We start from the raw sequence: 15,765 nt of genomic DNA, 5'->3' as shown, positions 1-15,765 counted from the left end.
CCATATGTGGGCTGCATACACCCAGATACTGAAACATATACAGTAACTACCTAAGCATACAAAAGTCATGAAACCGCACACTCCTCTTTGCAGAACCTTGAAAAGTGGCCACAAAGCCCACATGTCTGTTTTATATTGATGGGGCCGCCGTGCGTTGCATTCACTTTGATTCCAACGCAGCAACCTTGGGACTCATTGGCACAAGTTAAACCCGCCCTACTGATCATGTTCATGATCATTTTTTTTTTCATGCGAACGACGACTTTGGCAACAACAGTAATGGAACATTGTCAATGGGGTGTCGTGCCTCCGAGAGGATCTGTTTATTTGCAAGCCAGCGGCGCAACTTTTGCTTTGAAAATCAAAACATAGTTCGGATTGGAAAAAAGAATGAAAATGTAAATTGAGTCAAGCGGGGTGCTGACAGAGAACACGTAGCGAGCGATGACCCCGGGTTCCTCCGACACACTGGCTTGTTTATATTGCTTTGGAAACAGTAATCCCTCAAAATCGCAACTTGTTAAAATGATTGTGATGGATAAGGAACGTGCACCAAAAAAAAAAAAATCCAATGCTCAACTACCTCGGTGATATGTTATATATCGTAACAGTATATATAGCGGCTCTTAAACCTTATACACCGACGCCACCTGTAAATTGCTTTGAACCATGTTTGCCGGGTAAAAAACAAGAAAGGAAAACAGTGCTTAATGTGCTGCCGGTGTTTAGGATCACTTCATACGTTTGCCATTTAGATTGTTGGACCGATCCATTACAGTTGCGCTCATGACGTGGGTGGCCGTTGCCGTGTTTACTCTTGCATTTGACTTTTCATCGATGAAATTCTATTTCGTAATAGGCGTTGTGTTCAATGTGACCGTGGCCTTCTTTCAAAGGACTCCTCGTCTTGTTGTCAATAAACTTAAGGAGTGAATTACCGATAGACTGCAGTTGTACAGACCGTGAAAAGTAATGGTCCAGAAAACACGATAAGAGGGACTCGTACAGACAGATAAAAAAAAAAAAAAGTCTGCAGACCCTGTGAACTTTTAACCCAAAGAGGGTTTTTCCAAACTTACAATATCGCATTAGAACACACAGGGAGCTGTTTTGCTGATGGCCTGTATGCGGTTCACTGCAAACAATTACTGATGGAATCATAACTCGGGATTTCCGCCAGTGTTTTCAAAGTCCGGTGGTCCTCAGTGACTTAAAGTTGCGTACGTTAGCTTTTCAGAAAGTGCGACTCGCCGTTTTATTCTACATAGAAGCGAGACTATTGTCATTTTCTATGCTGGCCAATGTTGTTTTTTTTCTCTCTCTCTCTCGCTCGCTCTCACTTTTTTTCTTATTTTCAAGGCCACCATTGTGGCCCATTACAGGTCTTTTAAGGCACCACTGAGCAGAACCGATTTACCAGGGCCACGCTCACACTGCACCCACGCACAAGCGCATGCATAAGGGCTTTCAATTTCCTTGACCTTTCCATCTCCTGCCAACATCCAAAGTATAAGATAGTTATCTGCAGACTGGGATCGCTTGATTTGAAGCCGTGGCATTAACTGCCGTCACGGCCCAGTGGGGCCTGGCTGCTCCCAAGACGTTTGGAGGGGAGAAACAAGTCTTTGTTATATTGAAAAAGTTGGCCGCATTGTGCTTTAATCAAACTCTTGATTTTCACGCATGTGTCAAAATGCATTCATCATTCCAGATGTTTGGTTTGAATTACAGATATGCTACTGAAGTACAACTTCAGCTTCATTCCCAAACTAATAGTCATTTAATAGTATCCAGACTCGAATCACTGCTTGAAATGTGGCAGGTGCACACAGGAATGGCAAGTGACCTTGCACACCTTTTTAAGGAGGTGTTCTTTATTTTCTGCACTTGAGGCGGGAGATTGACAAAGTGCCAACTACCTGCTGTAACAATAGTGCCATTTTATTCTGGGAATCTGTAAAGCAGACAAGCGCTTATATAAAAAAATACTAGCACAAATATCGATAGTCTTTCTCACTTTATATTCATGTAATACTGTGAGTAAAACGACTTCTATTCTTTTTCCAGGTATCCAGATTCAGTTTATTGTCTGAACACAATGTGCCATTCCAGTTGGTGTCCTTATCCAGCTTCAGGATAAATAGAAAGGTATGACCCTGCCACAAAAATCCCCAAATAGATGAATCACAACATTTGGCAAGCAGCGACAAACACAATTTGTGCTTAGGATGGAAAACAAAGCATTTCAAAAAACACTTCCGGTATACGGACAGACCGCCATTCACTCACACTTTGTTTGACCTCGCTATATTAGGTTACTATCACACGCCGCTTCATTTTTCTGTTATGTCCCAAGGCGAGCGGCCGTCCCATACGACAAGCGTGCCCATTCAAATGCATTAAGAAAACAGTAAATAAGTGCAACTAACCGTGACTGGGACTAATCCTATTGACCGACACAATGGACACTCGGGATCAACTAAGGAGGCCCAGACACAAACTTGACAAGAGGTCAAAAGTTCACAAGGAGACGAAGCCATGAGAATCTCCATCACGACCTAAAGTGATTAAGATACACAATGTCAATTTTGAAGTCTTTCTTTAATATCATTAAGATCAGGGGGATTTTGGCCCTAATAACATTTAATCGGGATCACACTCAGGCCTGTTTTACAGACAGAGGTCAGAAGTTGACACCAGTCACCGCAATTGGGACACAATAGCGACCGAGGCAACACAAGTCAGGATCGCAATCAACAAAATCCCGAGTAAACAAACATAACCAGCCAGCCAGAAACACAGACAGGTGGCAACATCCGTTTTATTTTTTGCTCTTCCCCCCCACACGCACTTGCTTTGTAGTCCTCTGCAAAGAAAGGTCTCCTAAGGCCAGGGTCAGAACCCTGTAGACCTATACGGTCCAGTTCTGGCTCCCAGATGTTCTCTTCAATCCACACGTACGCACACACACACACACTCCATATCATCTCTATCTTCCTCCTTGGAGTTGCTAAGACAGCTGGCAGCCATGTGACTGCAGGGGTTGTACTTCCTGCTTCCTGTCATTATAATAGATGGTCTGGTGGTGGATTCCAGTGCCCCCTTCTACCAGCAACCGCCGAGCGCACACACACACACATGCACACGCACGTCCGTCCTCATCAGCATCCCCGCCTTTGCCCCTCCTACTTCCTTGACAGATCTAGGAATAGATCACATGCAGCGGCGGCGGCGGCACTCAATAATATGTGAACAATATATTGTGTAGAATTTCACATTTTTGTGCGACATCAAACCTTGGTGTGTTGACCATATGGAGGTTGTTTAGACTCCGTAGTGCAAAACAGCGCGCACGTCTTGACATGCACGCACACACCAAACTTCTCATGCCTCAATGGAAATGTAAACACAGTGAGAGAAATGTAGCGAGCTCTTAGTTTGCCTGCAACACACATACACACACCCAAGAGCGGCAAAATCCACCCGGAATCATTTTTGGCTCCGTTTTCCATCCATCATTCTGGTTCTACTTATGACCAGGAGTCAGAAGTATTATGTGCTATGTTTGAAGACACAACAATTGACAGGCAGACATGGTCTTTCTGCCCTCCTTTCTGTTTTTGTGAGATCTTTAAGTCACTCCAGCTTTTGCAGGCTGTGAACTTGGCTAACCAAAGCAGGATCAAATTCAACCACCCAAAGTTGACAGTTTAGCGCAACATGAAACTTTTGGTGCCCCCGCTAAACCCTGTCAATATCTAAATTGCTCTTCCCCAAAAATGTGTGTGAACGTAAGACTTGTGGAAGTGTGTCAGGGAATTTTGTTCACCTTCGGATACATGGGCAGTGTGCGGCGTTTGCGTCTCCTTGCTGTACAAGACCAACTCTTTGGGCTGGAAATCAACTTGCGTGATCTTCGAGGCGCCCAGCTTCTGCATCCTCCGCCTAGTAAACAAAAATAGGCACTTGTTTTAAAATGAAGAAAAAAACTCGAAACAACTTTGTTTTCCTCCGGAAAAAATGTAAATATGCTTTTATTCTAGTGTCATATTTTGTGTTGTTGTTTTCAGATGGCATACCCAAGCTCAGAATCTGCTTGCAGCTGCAGCACAGAGGGGTCTGTGTCCCACTGCAGGGTCCTGACATCACCAATAGAGGGGGTAAAAGAGCATATATGTCATCATACACAAAAAGCCTCCACCTCAGTGTCCAAATGTCAGGTTTTTGTGATATAGAAATAAAGCCAGTGAGAAAAAAAAATTCCCCAAAAGAATAACCTGCGACTTCTTGCTGTCACAAAAACCTGGCGATTGAACAGAAGTGTGAAGCCTTTTTTTTTTTTTTTGTATACCCACTGCATCATACATGTGTTAACATTCATCATGACATCCAGCACATACAAAATGGACATTTCCGATGAGCATGTTTGACATACATGCTAATGCACCTGCCATGTATGTCGATCATGTGTAATAGCTGCAGATTATCTTTCATACGGAGGGCAAATAAAAAGTTAAGTGTGTGGTGGCAAGCTGGCGCTGAAATCTGCAATTTGAGAAAGGCAACACTTCCAATCAGACTTGCCGTTTTTTGATGATACCTTTCAGGGCCACTGAGTGCACCCATCAGACCTCCAGCTGCTGCCGTTTCATTAACCTGCCACAATGACGGTTTTTTACACTAACCCCAAAGACACCCATTGTCAATTCGTGATAACGCTCAAGCCATGTTGATCTTTACAAATTGACGGAGACAGCTAGCCTTGAGGAAAAAAAACAAAATCACCAGCAAAGTGCAAAGGAATGAAAGGGGAACCGTCAGCGCTGGGTTTTGATCCGATAAATCACAAAGGCAATACAATAGGTGCCTCTCGGGCTTCCTATGCTCGTCAGGAGATTTGCTTACCTTAAGCTTTGTACCTCCGACTTGCTTTTTGAGAAACCTGACCTATAAGGTGAAACGCACACAAACACACACACACACACAGCCACAAATGGAAATGCTCAAAAATGACACACTTTTGTCCAGGGTGGGCTTGTGGGACGCGTCTTTCATACGGGCCACTGAAGGTACAGTAGTCAGATTGACGTATGAAAAGCCGAACAATTTGTCAGTGCTGGAATCTTCATGACATTTGACCCCAATTCCACCCCGGTGTGACACTGAATAGTTTTGACGACTCGAGGTGTCACTCACATATTGACCTCAACAGTTAGCTGCAACCAAAATGTGCTGCAGGACAATTTCTTTATTTTGTGAATTGAATTCATTTGAATTTGTTTATTTTGGCTGGAGTCGTCAGACCTGCGACTCTGTGACAATAAAACTGCAATGCTGCTGTTGAGGCGATGGCATGTGTTTAGTGGTCATCAATTTACGGACACAATCACGTAGGTCACATGCAAAACGCCACAAGCTCACCACACGTACACTCATTCTTACCTAAATCTGTGTTGCAATTAACAAAACAACACAGAGAGAATACATGTCAAAATAAAATGGGCAGAATGATTCTTGATTCCCCCAAAAACTTAGATAGCTCACTATTGATATGCATGATGCATTTCAATGGAAATAATGAAATGAAGAAATGACATTGTGGCATCCTGTTTTATAAATTGTGCCAGTCATACCTGCCTGCTGCCCCGCTATCAGCTGAATCCTGGCTCTCGGTTTCACTGGGCGTGCCCATTGATTTGGACGGGGATAAAGTATTTGGCACTAGAAAAAAAAAAAAATAAATACAAGTTTTGCATGACATGGAAACATATAATAATGCAAAACAATAGGACATCCATTTGCTCATTTTAAAATGGATGTTAAATTAGTGCAGCTCAGCTCCTAAAATGGCTTCCCAATAATGAGGAGCTGTTACACAATTAAACCACAAGAGAAGAGCATTCCTGAAAGCTGACTGGAAGTGAAAGACACGCTTGGGAGTCCAACTAATCAATTTGAAATGAGCTGAGGAAGATGATACACTTCTAAGTATAGCCTTATGAGTCACATGTAATATAGTTCAAACACATAAAATACTGTCTATCCAGGAGGTGTATTGACCTAAAGGAGGCTCGGGTGAAATGCCGATACTCTGCAGCAAGGCCTCGGTCTCCCGGCGCTTGCGGTCCAAGTCCGAGTCCTCTGAGGTCGCCTCCGTCTTCTGTTGGATCTCTGCCTGCACAGAAGAATCCCCAAAATAGATTCAGACATGCAGGTGTGTTGACTTCAATGCGGTGCGTGCGGTTTACTTACTTTTTGGGTTGCCTCTTTCTTCTTCCTCTCCTCTTCTTTTCTCTTTTTCTCCTCCCTGATCTGGGCGAGGCGCTGCTTCTTGCGCTCCAGCTCTGCTTTTAGGTCACTTTTGTCTGACATGGTCTTCTGCTTGGGCTTTTGGAGACATGACACTTTGATTCATAATGTGGATAATCCAGATGAATAAGCATAATTAGCGCGTTGGATCACATTTGCATAAAGAACCTGCTTACAATTTCACTCCTGATCATGCATTCAAATGCTACCTAGAATAAAATAACTTCCATAGCAATTTACCACGCAATGCCAGCAGAAGGCAGATGTTTATTTCTGCGGTAGTAAATCCACAGCTAGCAGCTCCGACACAAGTCACTTAAATCTCTATTTAGAAATTAAATAGTCCAATTGCAAACCCGTTAGTCAAAACGCTCCCTTCATACCTTGTCCGCTCGTGTTGATAGTGATGTGTCACGGGAAAAGATGCTGTCTCACTGCAATGCCGGGAGGGTTCACCACATCCTTTATCTATCTAAATGACATTAAAAGCACAGGGTGTTTCAAAAGCCACCAAGCAGGTCTTGCAAAGCGTTTGGCGAGGCTTACAGATTGCAGCGGCTGACACAGGGAGATGACATGAGATGAGGCAGGTGCAGGTCCAGAAGCGGAGGAAAAGGATGATGCTGAGAAAGAGGATGAGGAAAGCCCACCTCCACAGAGAGGAACTGACATATTGTCTTAGCTTTTGCTACACTGCCATCTTCTGGATGTTTGGAGAACTAAGTGATTTAAAAAAATAATAATATTGGTGTTGGCTACACCGCCATCTTCTGGACAGTTGAAGAATGCAAGGAGATCTTCAAGTGCTACTTTTTTCCAAGAGGTATTTTCTCTAGGGATTTTAAATATGTGCATTCTGACTTCGTATTTGACTGCGCCTTGGCTTCTACTCTCCGGCCGTGCCGGTATTGGGCATTTTACGATTCAGTCGTTTCACAGAGCATCTGTTTATGTTTCAATATGCAAAGTACAACACGGGAATAATGTAGAGGCGCGCATTGATTTGTTGAACTGACTGCAAGTAATTCGGCCTCTGGGAGAGACACTAACGCTAACTAGAATTCGGCCACAAGTAGGATATACTGCAGACTGGATTATAATCTAGTGGTTTATATTTATAAAAAGATAACGAGTGTATGTATGCAGTAGATACAGTCTACCAGTGGGGGGAAGCTGTGGGCTCTAGTTTCTCTCTCAAGCACCCTCCGCCCCTCCCTGTGCCGGCTAACATGGCGGCCATTGGCGCGGTTTAATGTCAATCTCGTCGTCGTCTCCGCCCAAAAACAGTGGCAGAAGTCGAGACGCATCAGTTTGGGAGGGTCCAAACATGCGAGGCGGACACCCCGCGGGAGAGAAACGGATAAAAAACTCTCATAACGGTTATAACTTAACTACCTGATATGCAATGTTAATCAAGCGCCGTTTTGTATTGTGTTTTTGCTAGGGGGAAAAAAAGCGGCAAACTGGAGTGTGTTGAAGGGAAGGAGAGTTCATGACAACTGGGCTCTTTAAAGTGCAAGAACAGCGACAATGAAGTTGGCTCAGTTTTTGTTGAAAAACAGCTCAGCGGCCGGAATACCGAAGCAAGTGGAGAGGTTTTCCAAGTTCTCACCGTCGCCTTTGTCAATGAAGCAATTCATTGACTTCGGTAAGTTGATGTTTCAGAGAGTCTTGCGACATCTCAAGGGCAGCTGTGCTAAAGTCAAAATTACAAATGGCAATGAAAAGGATATTATGTTATGATAATTCAGAGTATTAAACATGAAAATTGTTACTACAATCTATGAAAGAAATAATTAGCTCTTGGACAAACTTAGCCCGTCCTATTGCATGATAAACGATAGAAGTTGCAAAATTCTTCCATGTATTTTCCTTTAGAAAGGCAGCTTCATCATTATTTGACAGAATTGGGTCAAAGTTTGTTTGCTAAGTTGTGTTGTGCCACCCTTGTGACTTGCAGGCTCTGCCGACGCGTGCGAGAAGACCTCCTTTGTATTTCTGAGGCAGGAGCTCCCTGTTCGACTGGCCAACATCATGAAAGAAATTGATTTCCTCCCAGACAAGCTCCTCGGCACTCCTTCCCTAAAGCTCCTCACCAGTTGGTAGGATACACCACATAATGTCTCTTTTTAATCCAACCAGACTCTCAGAAGTCCCAAATTCCCCAAGGTCAAAAGCGCAATTCAAAATGGTCGCGATGCAGTATATGTTGCAAAGTAAACTGGAAGAAGTTCAAGCCAGTCAATATGTTTTCTTCCTACACTTTAATTTCAGTGCTCAAGATTGTAATGTATTCATAGAACCACTTAAAGCATTATAAAACAGTCCTAACTAATCCAATTGCCATTGCACGCCACTTGTGATGCAGGTCTCGTGATGTGTGTCAAATTAGATAATATGGACACGTTTCCCATATCCTTTCGCCACTTCATGTGAAAAGAGACGGCATTGTCACCTCATATTTATTTCCATCACAAACGTGTTTTGTTGACAATGACCATAACAACAACCACAAAAATGATGTTCGGCCACCCTCATGATTCCATTTTCTTATTTTAGCTTGTGACTCAGAATCAATTTGTACATGGGCTCCTCCCCAGTTTTCCTGAAACCAACAGGTGATTGTTTACAGACACGAGGTATAAACAGAGCGTGACAAAACAAGCCTCCTTCTTTCACTGACATAGTCAGGCTTACGTGTCATTAAGAATGAATGTAGTCGAATGGAGTGATAAAAGTGTGACATTTATTAATGACACCATTTTTACATACGTGCTATTACATAAGTGCCAACGTTCAGTCCAATCACGGGTGCCTTTAATTGCATTGTTGTATAGCAACAACTTAGTTGAGCATAATAAAGTTCAGTGCTTTGTGTCTGGTATTCTAATAAATAGCCCGGAGTAACAAGAACACATTTGAGAGCAATCCTCAGACTTTGCTGTCGTCTGGCAGTTATTTTGGCATGATTATGTGTCACGTGAGGTATTTTCAACGTCAAAAGTTCAGTCAGTCCCCTTCCCCCTGTCGCTTCCTGGCATGGCTAGTATGTATGTCTGTGTATTTGGCCCACGGGCCTGCTTGCGCAATGGCTTTCGCTTTGTGCAGCACACTTGTGCAGTCACGTGTTGGTAAGCCTAACCCATTTTTCATTCATTGTATGAGAATGTGTGTTTTTTTTTAAGCCACCAGATGTTTCCATGACAGGAAATAAAGTGGGGTCATTTGATGCTCAGCCCGAGAGAAATATTATTGCATTGTTCACCTTTCACCTACCTTCTAAGCGCTCGCTCGAGTGTGTGACTCTGCAAGCTGCGTTATATACAGGCGTCTTCATTCACTGGCCTGCATGTACAACTTTATGGATCAAGTGCTTAGCCTATAAAACTGTGTTTTCTTTATTTTGACATGTTTGAACCCCTTAACAATCCCAATCCATCGTCAGTGTTGTTTATTTTTGCTTCCCATAGGTATTCACAGAGTTTGTTGGAGCTCGTCGAGTTTTTAGAGAAAGATCCAGATGATAAGAACATCCTGACAGAGTAAGGGATTGATTTACTCGAAACAAAACATGCACATGCATGCACACAGTGTGTTTCTGTTGAACTAATGCCACAAGTATAGTAGTTATTTTGTTTTATTTGCTGTAAAATTGTGGCCGGAAATAAAATTTTGCATCTTCATTGACTCACAAATCACTATTGACTTACGCCTATTGACTTAATGAGTACTTTGATAAATACAATCTGCATCTGCAGTATTTACACTGAATATTTATTTAAGATGTCTTTTTTTCACAGTGTAGCTCTCATACTTATCCTGTACTGCCCATCGGTCATGTGTTTTTCCTCAGCTTCACTCAAAATCTGATTAAAATCCGCAATCGGCACAACAACGTGGTGCCCACAATGGCTCAGGGTGTGGTGGAGTTCAAGGAGGCCTTCGGCGTGGACCCCGTAACCAACCAGAACGTGCAGTACTTTCTGGACCGCTTCTACATGAGCCGCATCTCCACACGCATGCTCATGAACCAGCACAGTCAGTATAGCACTTATCAGTGAGTTCATCCTCACACTTAATGTATGTTATATTCAAGTGTTGGTTTGTTTCATAGCATTAAAGCTCTGCACTGTATGATTAGAGATGAGGTGAAGAATTTCACATGTTTCCGCACTTTGTTCTGTAGCATTAATCTTCGACGGCAGCGTGAACCCGGCTCACCCCAAGCATATCGGCAGCATTGATCCCACCTGTGACGTTGTGGAGGTTGTAAAAGGTAATGAATGATGGTCCTCACTTCTGTTTAACAAACACATACGCACACTGAATGTGCCATCTATTCGCTGGACAGATTATTGACTGAATTTAATCTTTTTTTATAGTCGGTGTAAAGGGTGGAGTGTCAAAACATGCTATCATTAAATTTATGGCTGTGTTGGGTTAACCGGTTCGCTGAGGACATAATACACTGTAATTGTCATTCTCCATACATTGTCCTGTTCTAATCTTTGCTTGTATCAATTAAGATGCCTATGAAACCTCAAAGATGCTGTGTGAGCAGTATTACCTGACCTCACCAGATATGGAAGTCACCCAAGTGAACTGTAAGTCTTAAAGAGCCATTTGTGCCGTACATTATTGCACGTACACTCGTTTTGCTGCATTTGATGAATATTTGCCCATTTGCAAACATTCCTTCTTTATTTTCTCAAATCATGAACGCTGCGCAGCCAAAAGCCCAGACCAGCCCCTCCACATTGTTTATGTGCCATCGCATCTTTACCATATGCTATTTGAGCTTTTCAAGGTATAGTAAGCAACCAAACCAAGGCAAACCTTTGCATGTTTTTCACCCCGGCATCTACTGAACTGCCTCTTTATTGTTCGCTCTTCTCAGAACGCAATGCGAGCAACAGTCGAAACCCACGAGACGAGCCCGTCGTTACCTGCCATCAAAGTGCGCGTCTCTCTGGGCACCGAAGACCTGACTATCAAGGTAAGTGAGCTCGTGCGGCAGTTAACTTTCTTCACAGACCATTTTCATTCCTTTACTTTATTTTTAGATGTCCGACAGAGGAGGCGGAGTCCCACTGAGGAAGATCGAGCGACTCTTCAGCTACATGTACTCCACAGCTCCCAGCCCTGTACATGTAGACAATTCTCGTAACGCCCCCCTGGTGAGACTTAAGTGCACACTGCTTGTGAATTAGCTTAACAAAGTGCACTTGGTGAGATATGACAACTTTAGTATTTAAAAGTTTGAATTGGTGAGCTACTCTAATGCTGACATTGCTACCTTCAACCCAAAGGCAGGTTTTGGCTACGGCCTGCCCATCTCTCGTCTCTATGCCAAGTATTTCCAAGGAGACCTGCAGCTCTATTCTATGGAGGGCTACGGAACTGCAGCTGTCATCTACTTAAAGGTGACAAGAGCTCAAGCGATCATCTATCTAAAATAGCCATCGCTTGATCACGTACACAGCCTTGATGATGTAACACGAGACCCTTCACAGTTGATAACAGATGTGCCCTTTTGTAAGCTACACTAAGTGCTCCCATAAGATGGCAGTAGGAAATTGTGTCAAAGGTGAGGCATTATATTACGTTAATGACACGGCAGCATGAGTCACTGTCGTGTAAAACACGTTTTTATTAGTCTTCACACATCTTCAGACAATAATACCCAACTTGTTGTGTTGGCACCGTTTCACAGGCCCTGTCCTCAGAGTCGGTGGAGAGGCTCCCCGTGTTCAACAAGTCAGCCCTGCGCCACTACCAGACCAGCACGGAGGCCGACGACTGGTGCATGCCCAGCAGGGAGCCAAAGAAACTGGGCAGGACCGACAGGACTCATTCATGACGGAAACAAGGAGGTAGTGGAGACAAAAATAGACTCGCAGGAATGGGAGCGATAACAATTTGGCCAGTTCCGATCAGATTATGAATGAATTTTATTATTTATCATGAGACTATGACGTTGCAATCTCGTTTTAGTTCCAGCTTACATTTGCTACTTTTCATTTTATTTAGAAATAACACAATTAGCCCATAAATATGCTGTGTTAGATTTTCAAATTTTATTTTTTATTGAAAAAAAACATTTCCCACCTAAATCTACAATATTTGCGAACTTTGTATGGTCTTAGGTCTTAATTAGAAACGTGTTTAAATTTGAAACTTGCATCAGGTGACTTTGTCGCAATTTTGACTCTGTGGAATTTTTACCAGCAATACTAATGTGTCAAAGGGGATATTTGTAAAAGCCAGTCACTTTTCTCTACCTTAGTAACTATTTTAGTTGACCACATCATAATTATTTACATGATAATGTACACATGTTTTATAGTGACAATATATATAGTGACAGTTTCACCGGCACCAAAACCTGTGCTAATGCATACAGGGACCAGCAACCTTGCTTTTTACATTTAGCATCTTCAATATACAGTATTGTATGTAAGCTGAAATTGTTGGTTTTATACAAAAGCAAACATTTTTTAATTACAAAACATTTAACACTTTTAAAAAAAAAAAATACTATATCTCAATATAGCTTATACGCTATGCTTCATGTCACCTGATCTTCCAACTGTTCTACAATGACCTCCTTTTGAAGAGGTCATCTGAATGTGAACAGCAAAAAAAAAAAAAAAAAGCTCTGAATCGACTCAACCCCCACACACAGTATATTACATAATACTACTGAAATGACATTTCAAACATCTTTGAATGTACTGTAAACTTGCGCCATATTTGAGTAGTGTAATGTCATTTTGGGTAAAGGAGTCCCGACACGTAAAGATGTTTTTACCACTGAATACAAAAAGCATTAAGCTTGAATACACTGTTATTAGTAATTTCCATACAGAAGACCGAGACGCGCTCTTTTGAAATTAGTACTGTAATATATATGAAGTGACTTGTTAGAACAGTTGCAGCTGAAAGAGAAGGATTGTATTGTTTTTGCATGCGCACTTTCCCACTGTAGCAACACGTGCTTTTCAACGACAAATGGCCTTTATACTAATTAATAACTAATGAATGTATCTTGTTAAATGTTATGCAGGATGTAGTGATCTTAGATTTTGCTTTAATAACTCTAAAACATCCTATCAGTTGTACCAATGAGTCTTTTCACAAGGATTTGGTAGGATTTCAAACAAAATGTGTCATTCGTAGGAAACTTGTCTCGCCATGTGATGGTACTGTAGTTCATTTTTGTAGTCAATTTGCAACGTATCTTTATAACCAACAGGCCAGGATTTTGGCACAAGTCTGCCATGCAACAACACTTTATTCCAGTCTCATAGTGAGCAACCTCATATATTTTCTAGCAAAACCAAGTGACTTTAAAGTGTGTGTGTGTGTACTGTAAAAATACATTTCGGATGTGTTTGCATTTCAAAAGTTGTTGTTCACCATTAACCACAAAAAAAATGAAGGGAAGAAAAGGATAATACAAAAATGTCATACTTGTTCAAAGCGTAATTCTTTGTCATCTGTTTATGCGCACAGATCAATATAGTATCCCCCTGTGGTGTCAGCAATAAATAGTTCTTAATGCTTGACGGTAAAGGGAGCTGGGTTACTCCTCTTTGACAGGATTCTTCCATACTGCCTCTGACGGCACATCTGGTCAAGTGCAGCAAGCTGCGAGGGCTGTTAGTGCAAACCACGAACAAGGAGTCGTAGAACTCTTCATGTCGCTGTGATAGACGGGACAAACAGAAACTTAAAAGCCACGAGGGGTTAAAAACTTTCATTTGAGAGTTTTACCTTGTAGCAGTCATCTGGAATGGCACTTCTCCACTTTCTTGTAGGCTTTAAGTGTTCATATGAGTTGACCATGATCTCTACAACTTTAGGGTAGTCGTGGCAGGACTGCAACACCTGCACAGGACGGGACAGCCAAAAATGTGCTCCACCTTCTCTTCTCTGTGTCTCCATACCTTGTGAAACTGGGGTGGGTAGATCCTGGCCGCATTGTGGTTCAGCAGCAGCTGATAACAGTCTTCATGCAAGGCCGTGTGTCTTACATCAGTAACTTTCAGAAGATACTGAATGGGAGAACAGCCGTTGATGTCCATGGCTCGTGTATCCGCTCCGGCTTCCAGCAACATATGCATCAGGATGTGATCGCAGTTCCAGGAAGCCTTGTGAAGAGCTGTTTTATTGTCCTCCTCTTGAAGATTGACATCTGCAAAAGTAGTCGTGAGACAAATCCCCATAGAAGGACACTCGAGCCTAACCTGCTTTGTGGTCCAACAGCATCCTACAGACGAGATGGTGTTCTTGGCTGTAGGTTTGCTCTTTATTGTCAAAAGCCCAAAATGCGGCAGTCATCAGGGCGGTCTCTTGGAAAGAGTTGACTAAGTCCACAGGGGTTCCATGGGACAAATAGAGTGCAACCAGTTCTGGAACCCCAAATCTGGCTGCAGTGTGTAATGGTGTGTCCTCCTCATTGTTGTGACTGTGTAGGCTCACCTTCGCACCTCCGTGAGAAAAACAAGATGTTTGTTCTCCTCCCGACAAGAGCTTGAAAATGTTGCTTACCTTTGAGGATGAGCAACTTGGCGCAGTCCACCGACTCTTTGGTGATACAGTAGTGCAGCGGCGCGTGTCCGCTTAGGGACACGCTGTTGACCTTTGCGCCGTGGGCTAGAAGCAGACCCACGCAATCGGCATTGGACAGCTCGCAGGCCACATGCAACGGCGTCTTCCCGTTGGGCATGTGGTTGACGGCCGCACCTTCCTGAAGGAGCACCAGTGCGGTTTCTACAGCGTTGTACATCACGCACACATGAAGACCCATTGCCCAGGACTTCTCCAGTTTGTAGCCTGGCAGCCAATACCCTGTCACAAATCAAGCTACCAATGTGAGAAAAGCATGTGCTGTTATCTCATGTTTCTGGTAGTCTTGATTCTTGGAGCCTTATCACCATCTAGTAAATAAGCTACAAAGCTTTAATTCCACACTATCCTTCCTATTCTTTGCCTAGCTTGCATCTTTCTCTTACCTTGTTTGTATGAGGCCAGGACCATGCTGGGGTCGTCCACCTCCAAAACAGTGTCAATGTCGAGTTTCTTAACGCGCAGGATCGAGAGGACCTCCTCGGCATTGTTAGTCTGCAAGGCCTCCAGGTACCGTTGCTTCAGCTGCTTGACAGCTTGTTGTGTCGGGCTTAAGTTTTCCATAAAGACCTCTTGACAAGAGGGCCCTTGCCCTACATTAGCAACACCAGCTGGCAGAAATGCTCTCCACACAGCGTAGAGTAGATTGTAAAAGAAAGCGTAAATGAGAATGAAAGATTCATGCATACCCACATTGAAAAGCCTTCAAAGTCTTGATTTGGGGCTGCATGACTAAATAACGAAAAAGATCGAGAGCAACTAGTGACAGGAGGAAAATGTCAGTAGAGGGAATTATAAATAGACCAGTTTGACATTGTGCTGCAC

At 42.9% G+C, this 15,765-nt stretch overlaps 3 protein-coding genes across 11 annotated transcripts in view; 1 reads left to right on the top strand and 2 right to left on the bottom strand.

Moving 5' to 3' along the window:
* The window catches only part of LOC119130734 (cytoplasmic dynein 1 intermediate chain 1), a 22,422-nt gene extending 15,451 nt beyond the window's left edge, over nt 1–6,971 (bottom strand). For 2 of the 7 annotated variants that reach the window (XM_037264641.1, XM_037264644.1), the window contains exons 1-9: nt 6,856–6,970; nt 6,693–6,781; nt 6,253–6,387; nt 6,061–6,175; nt 5,634–5,721; nt 5,443–5,448; nt 4,906–4,947; nt 4,080–4,139; nt 3,830–3,945 (exon numbers count right to left, since the gene is read on the bottom strand). In XM_037264641.1, the coding sequence (XP_037120536.1) occupies nt 3,830–3,945; nt 4,080–4,139; nt 4,906–4,947; nt 5,443–5,448; nt 5,634–5,721; nt 6,061–6,175; nt 6,253–6,372 (547 nt within the window). In that variant the 5' untranslated portion in view covers nt 6,373–6,387; nt 6,693–6,781; nt 6,856–6,970. Of the gene's footprint in view, nt 1–3,829; nt 3,946–4,079; nt 4,140–4,905; nt 4,948–5,442; nt 5,449–5,633; nt 5,722–6,060; nt 6,176–6,252; nt 6,405–6,692; nt 6,782–6,855 lie in introns of all 7 variants that reach the window. The other 5 variants (XM_037264643.1, XM_037264642.1, XM_037264645.1 and 2 more) reach the window with 5 other exon arrangements.
* Nucleotides 6,081–12,947, top strand: pdk4 (pyruvate dehydrogenase kinase, isozyme 4). Of its 2 annotated transcripts, XM_037264662.1 has the most exons (12): nt 6,081–6,214; nt 7,754–7,957; nt 8,270–8,411; nt 9,780–9,851; nt 10,163–10,347; nt 10,496–10,585; nt 10,836–10,913; nt 11,040–11,116; nt 11,207–11,305; nt 11,373–11,486; nt 11,619–11,732; nt 12,023–12,947. In XM_037264662.1, the coding sequence occupies exons 2-12, from the start codon at nt 7,840–7,842 to the stop codon at nt 12,167–12,169; spliced, it is 1,236 nt and encodes a 411-aa protein (XP_037120557.1). In that variant the 5' UTR covers nt 6,081–6,214; nt 7,754–7,839; the 3' UTR covers nt 12,170–12,947. The 2 variants fall into 2 exon arrangements, 1 of the variants encoding a protein (XP_037120557.1); XR_005099492.1 differs by lacking the exons at nt 6,081–6,214; nt 11,207–11,305; nt 11,373–11,486; nt 11,619–11,732; nt 12,023–12,947 and having other exon boundaries at nt 7,594–7,957; nt 10,163–10,366; nt 11,040–11,103.
* On the bottom strand, nt 12,365–15,765 carry asb4 (ankyrin repeat and SOCS box containing 4). Of its 2 annotated transcripts, none has more exons than XM_037264655.1 (6): nt 15,327–15,765; nt 14,863–15,162; nt 14,559–14,801; nt 14,259–14,506; nt 14,086–14,199; nt 12,365–14,015 (listed from the first exon to the last, which is right to left on the bottom strand). In XM_037264655.1, the coding sequence occupies exons 1-6, from the start codon at nt 15,625–15,627 to the stop codon at nt 13,731–13,733; spliced, it is 1,491 nt and encodes a 496-aa protein (XP_037120550.1). In that variant the 5' UTR covers nt 15,628–15,765; the 3' UTR covers nt 12,365–13,730. The 2 variants fall into 2 exon arrangements, with proteins under 2 accessions (XP_037120550.1, XP_037120551.1); XM_037264656.1 differs by having other exon boundaries at nt 13,875–14,040.

Source organism: Syngnathus acus, chromosome 11 (assembly GCF_901709675.1).
Source record: "Syngnathus acus chromosome 11, fSynAcu1.2, whole genome shotgun sequence".
NCBI classification, from domain to species: domain Eukaryota; kingdom Metazoa; phylum Chordata; class Actinopteri; order Syngnathiformes; family Syngnathidae; genus Syngnathus; species Syngnathus acus.
Note: the sequence above shows the minus strand (reverse complement) of the source record. Positions and strands in the feature narration are given on the sequence as shown.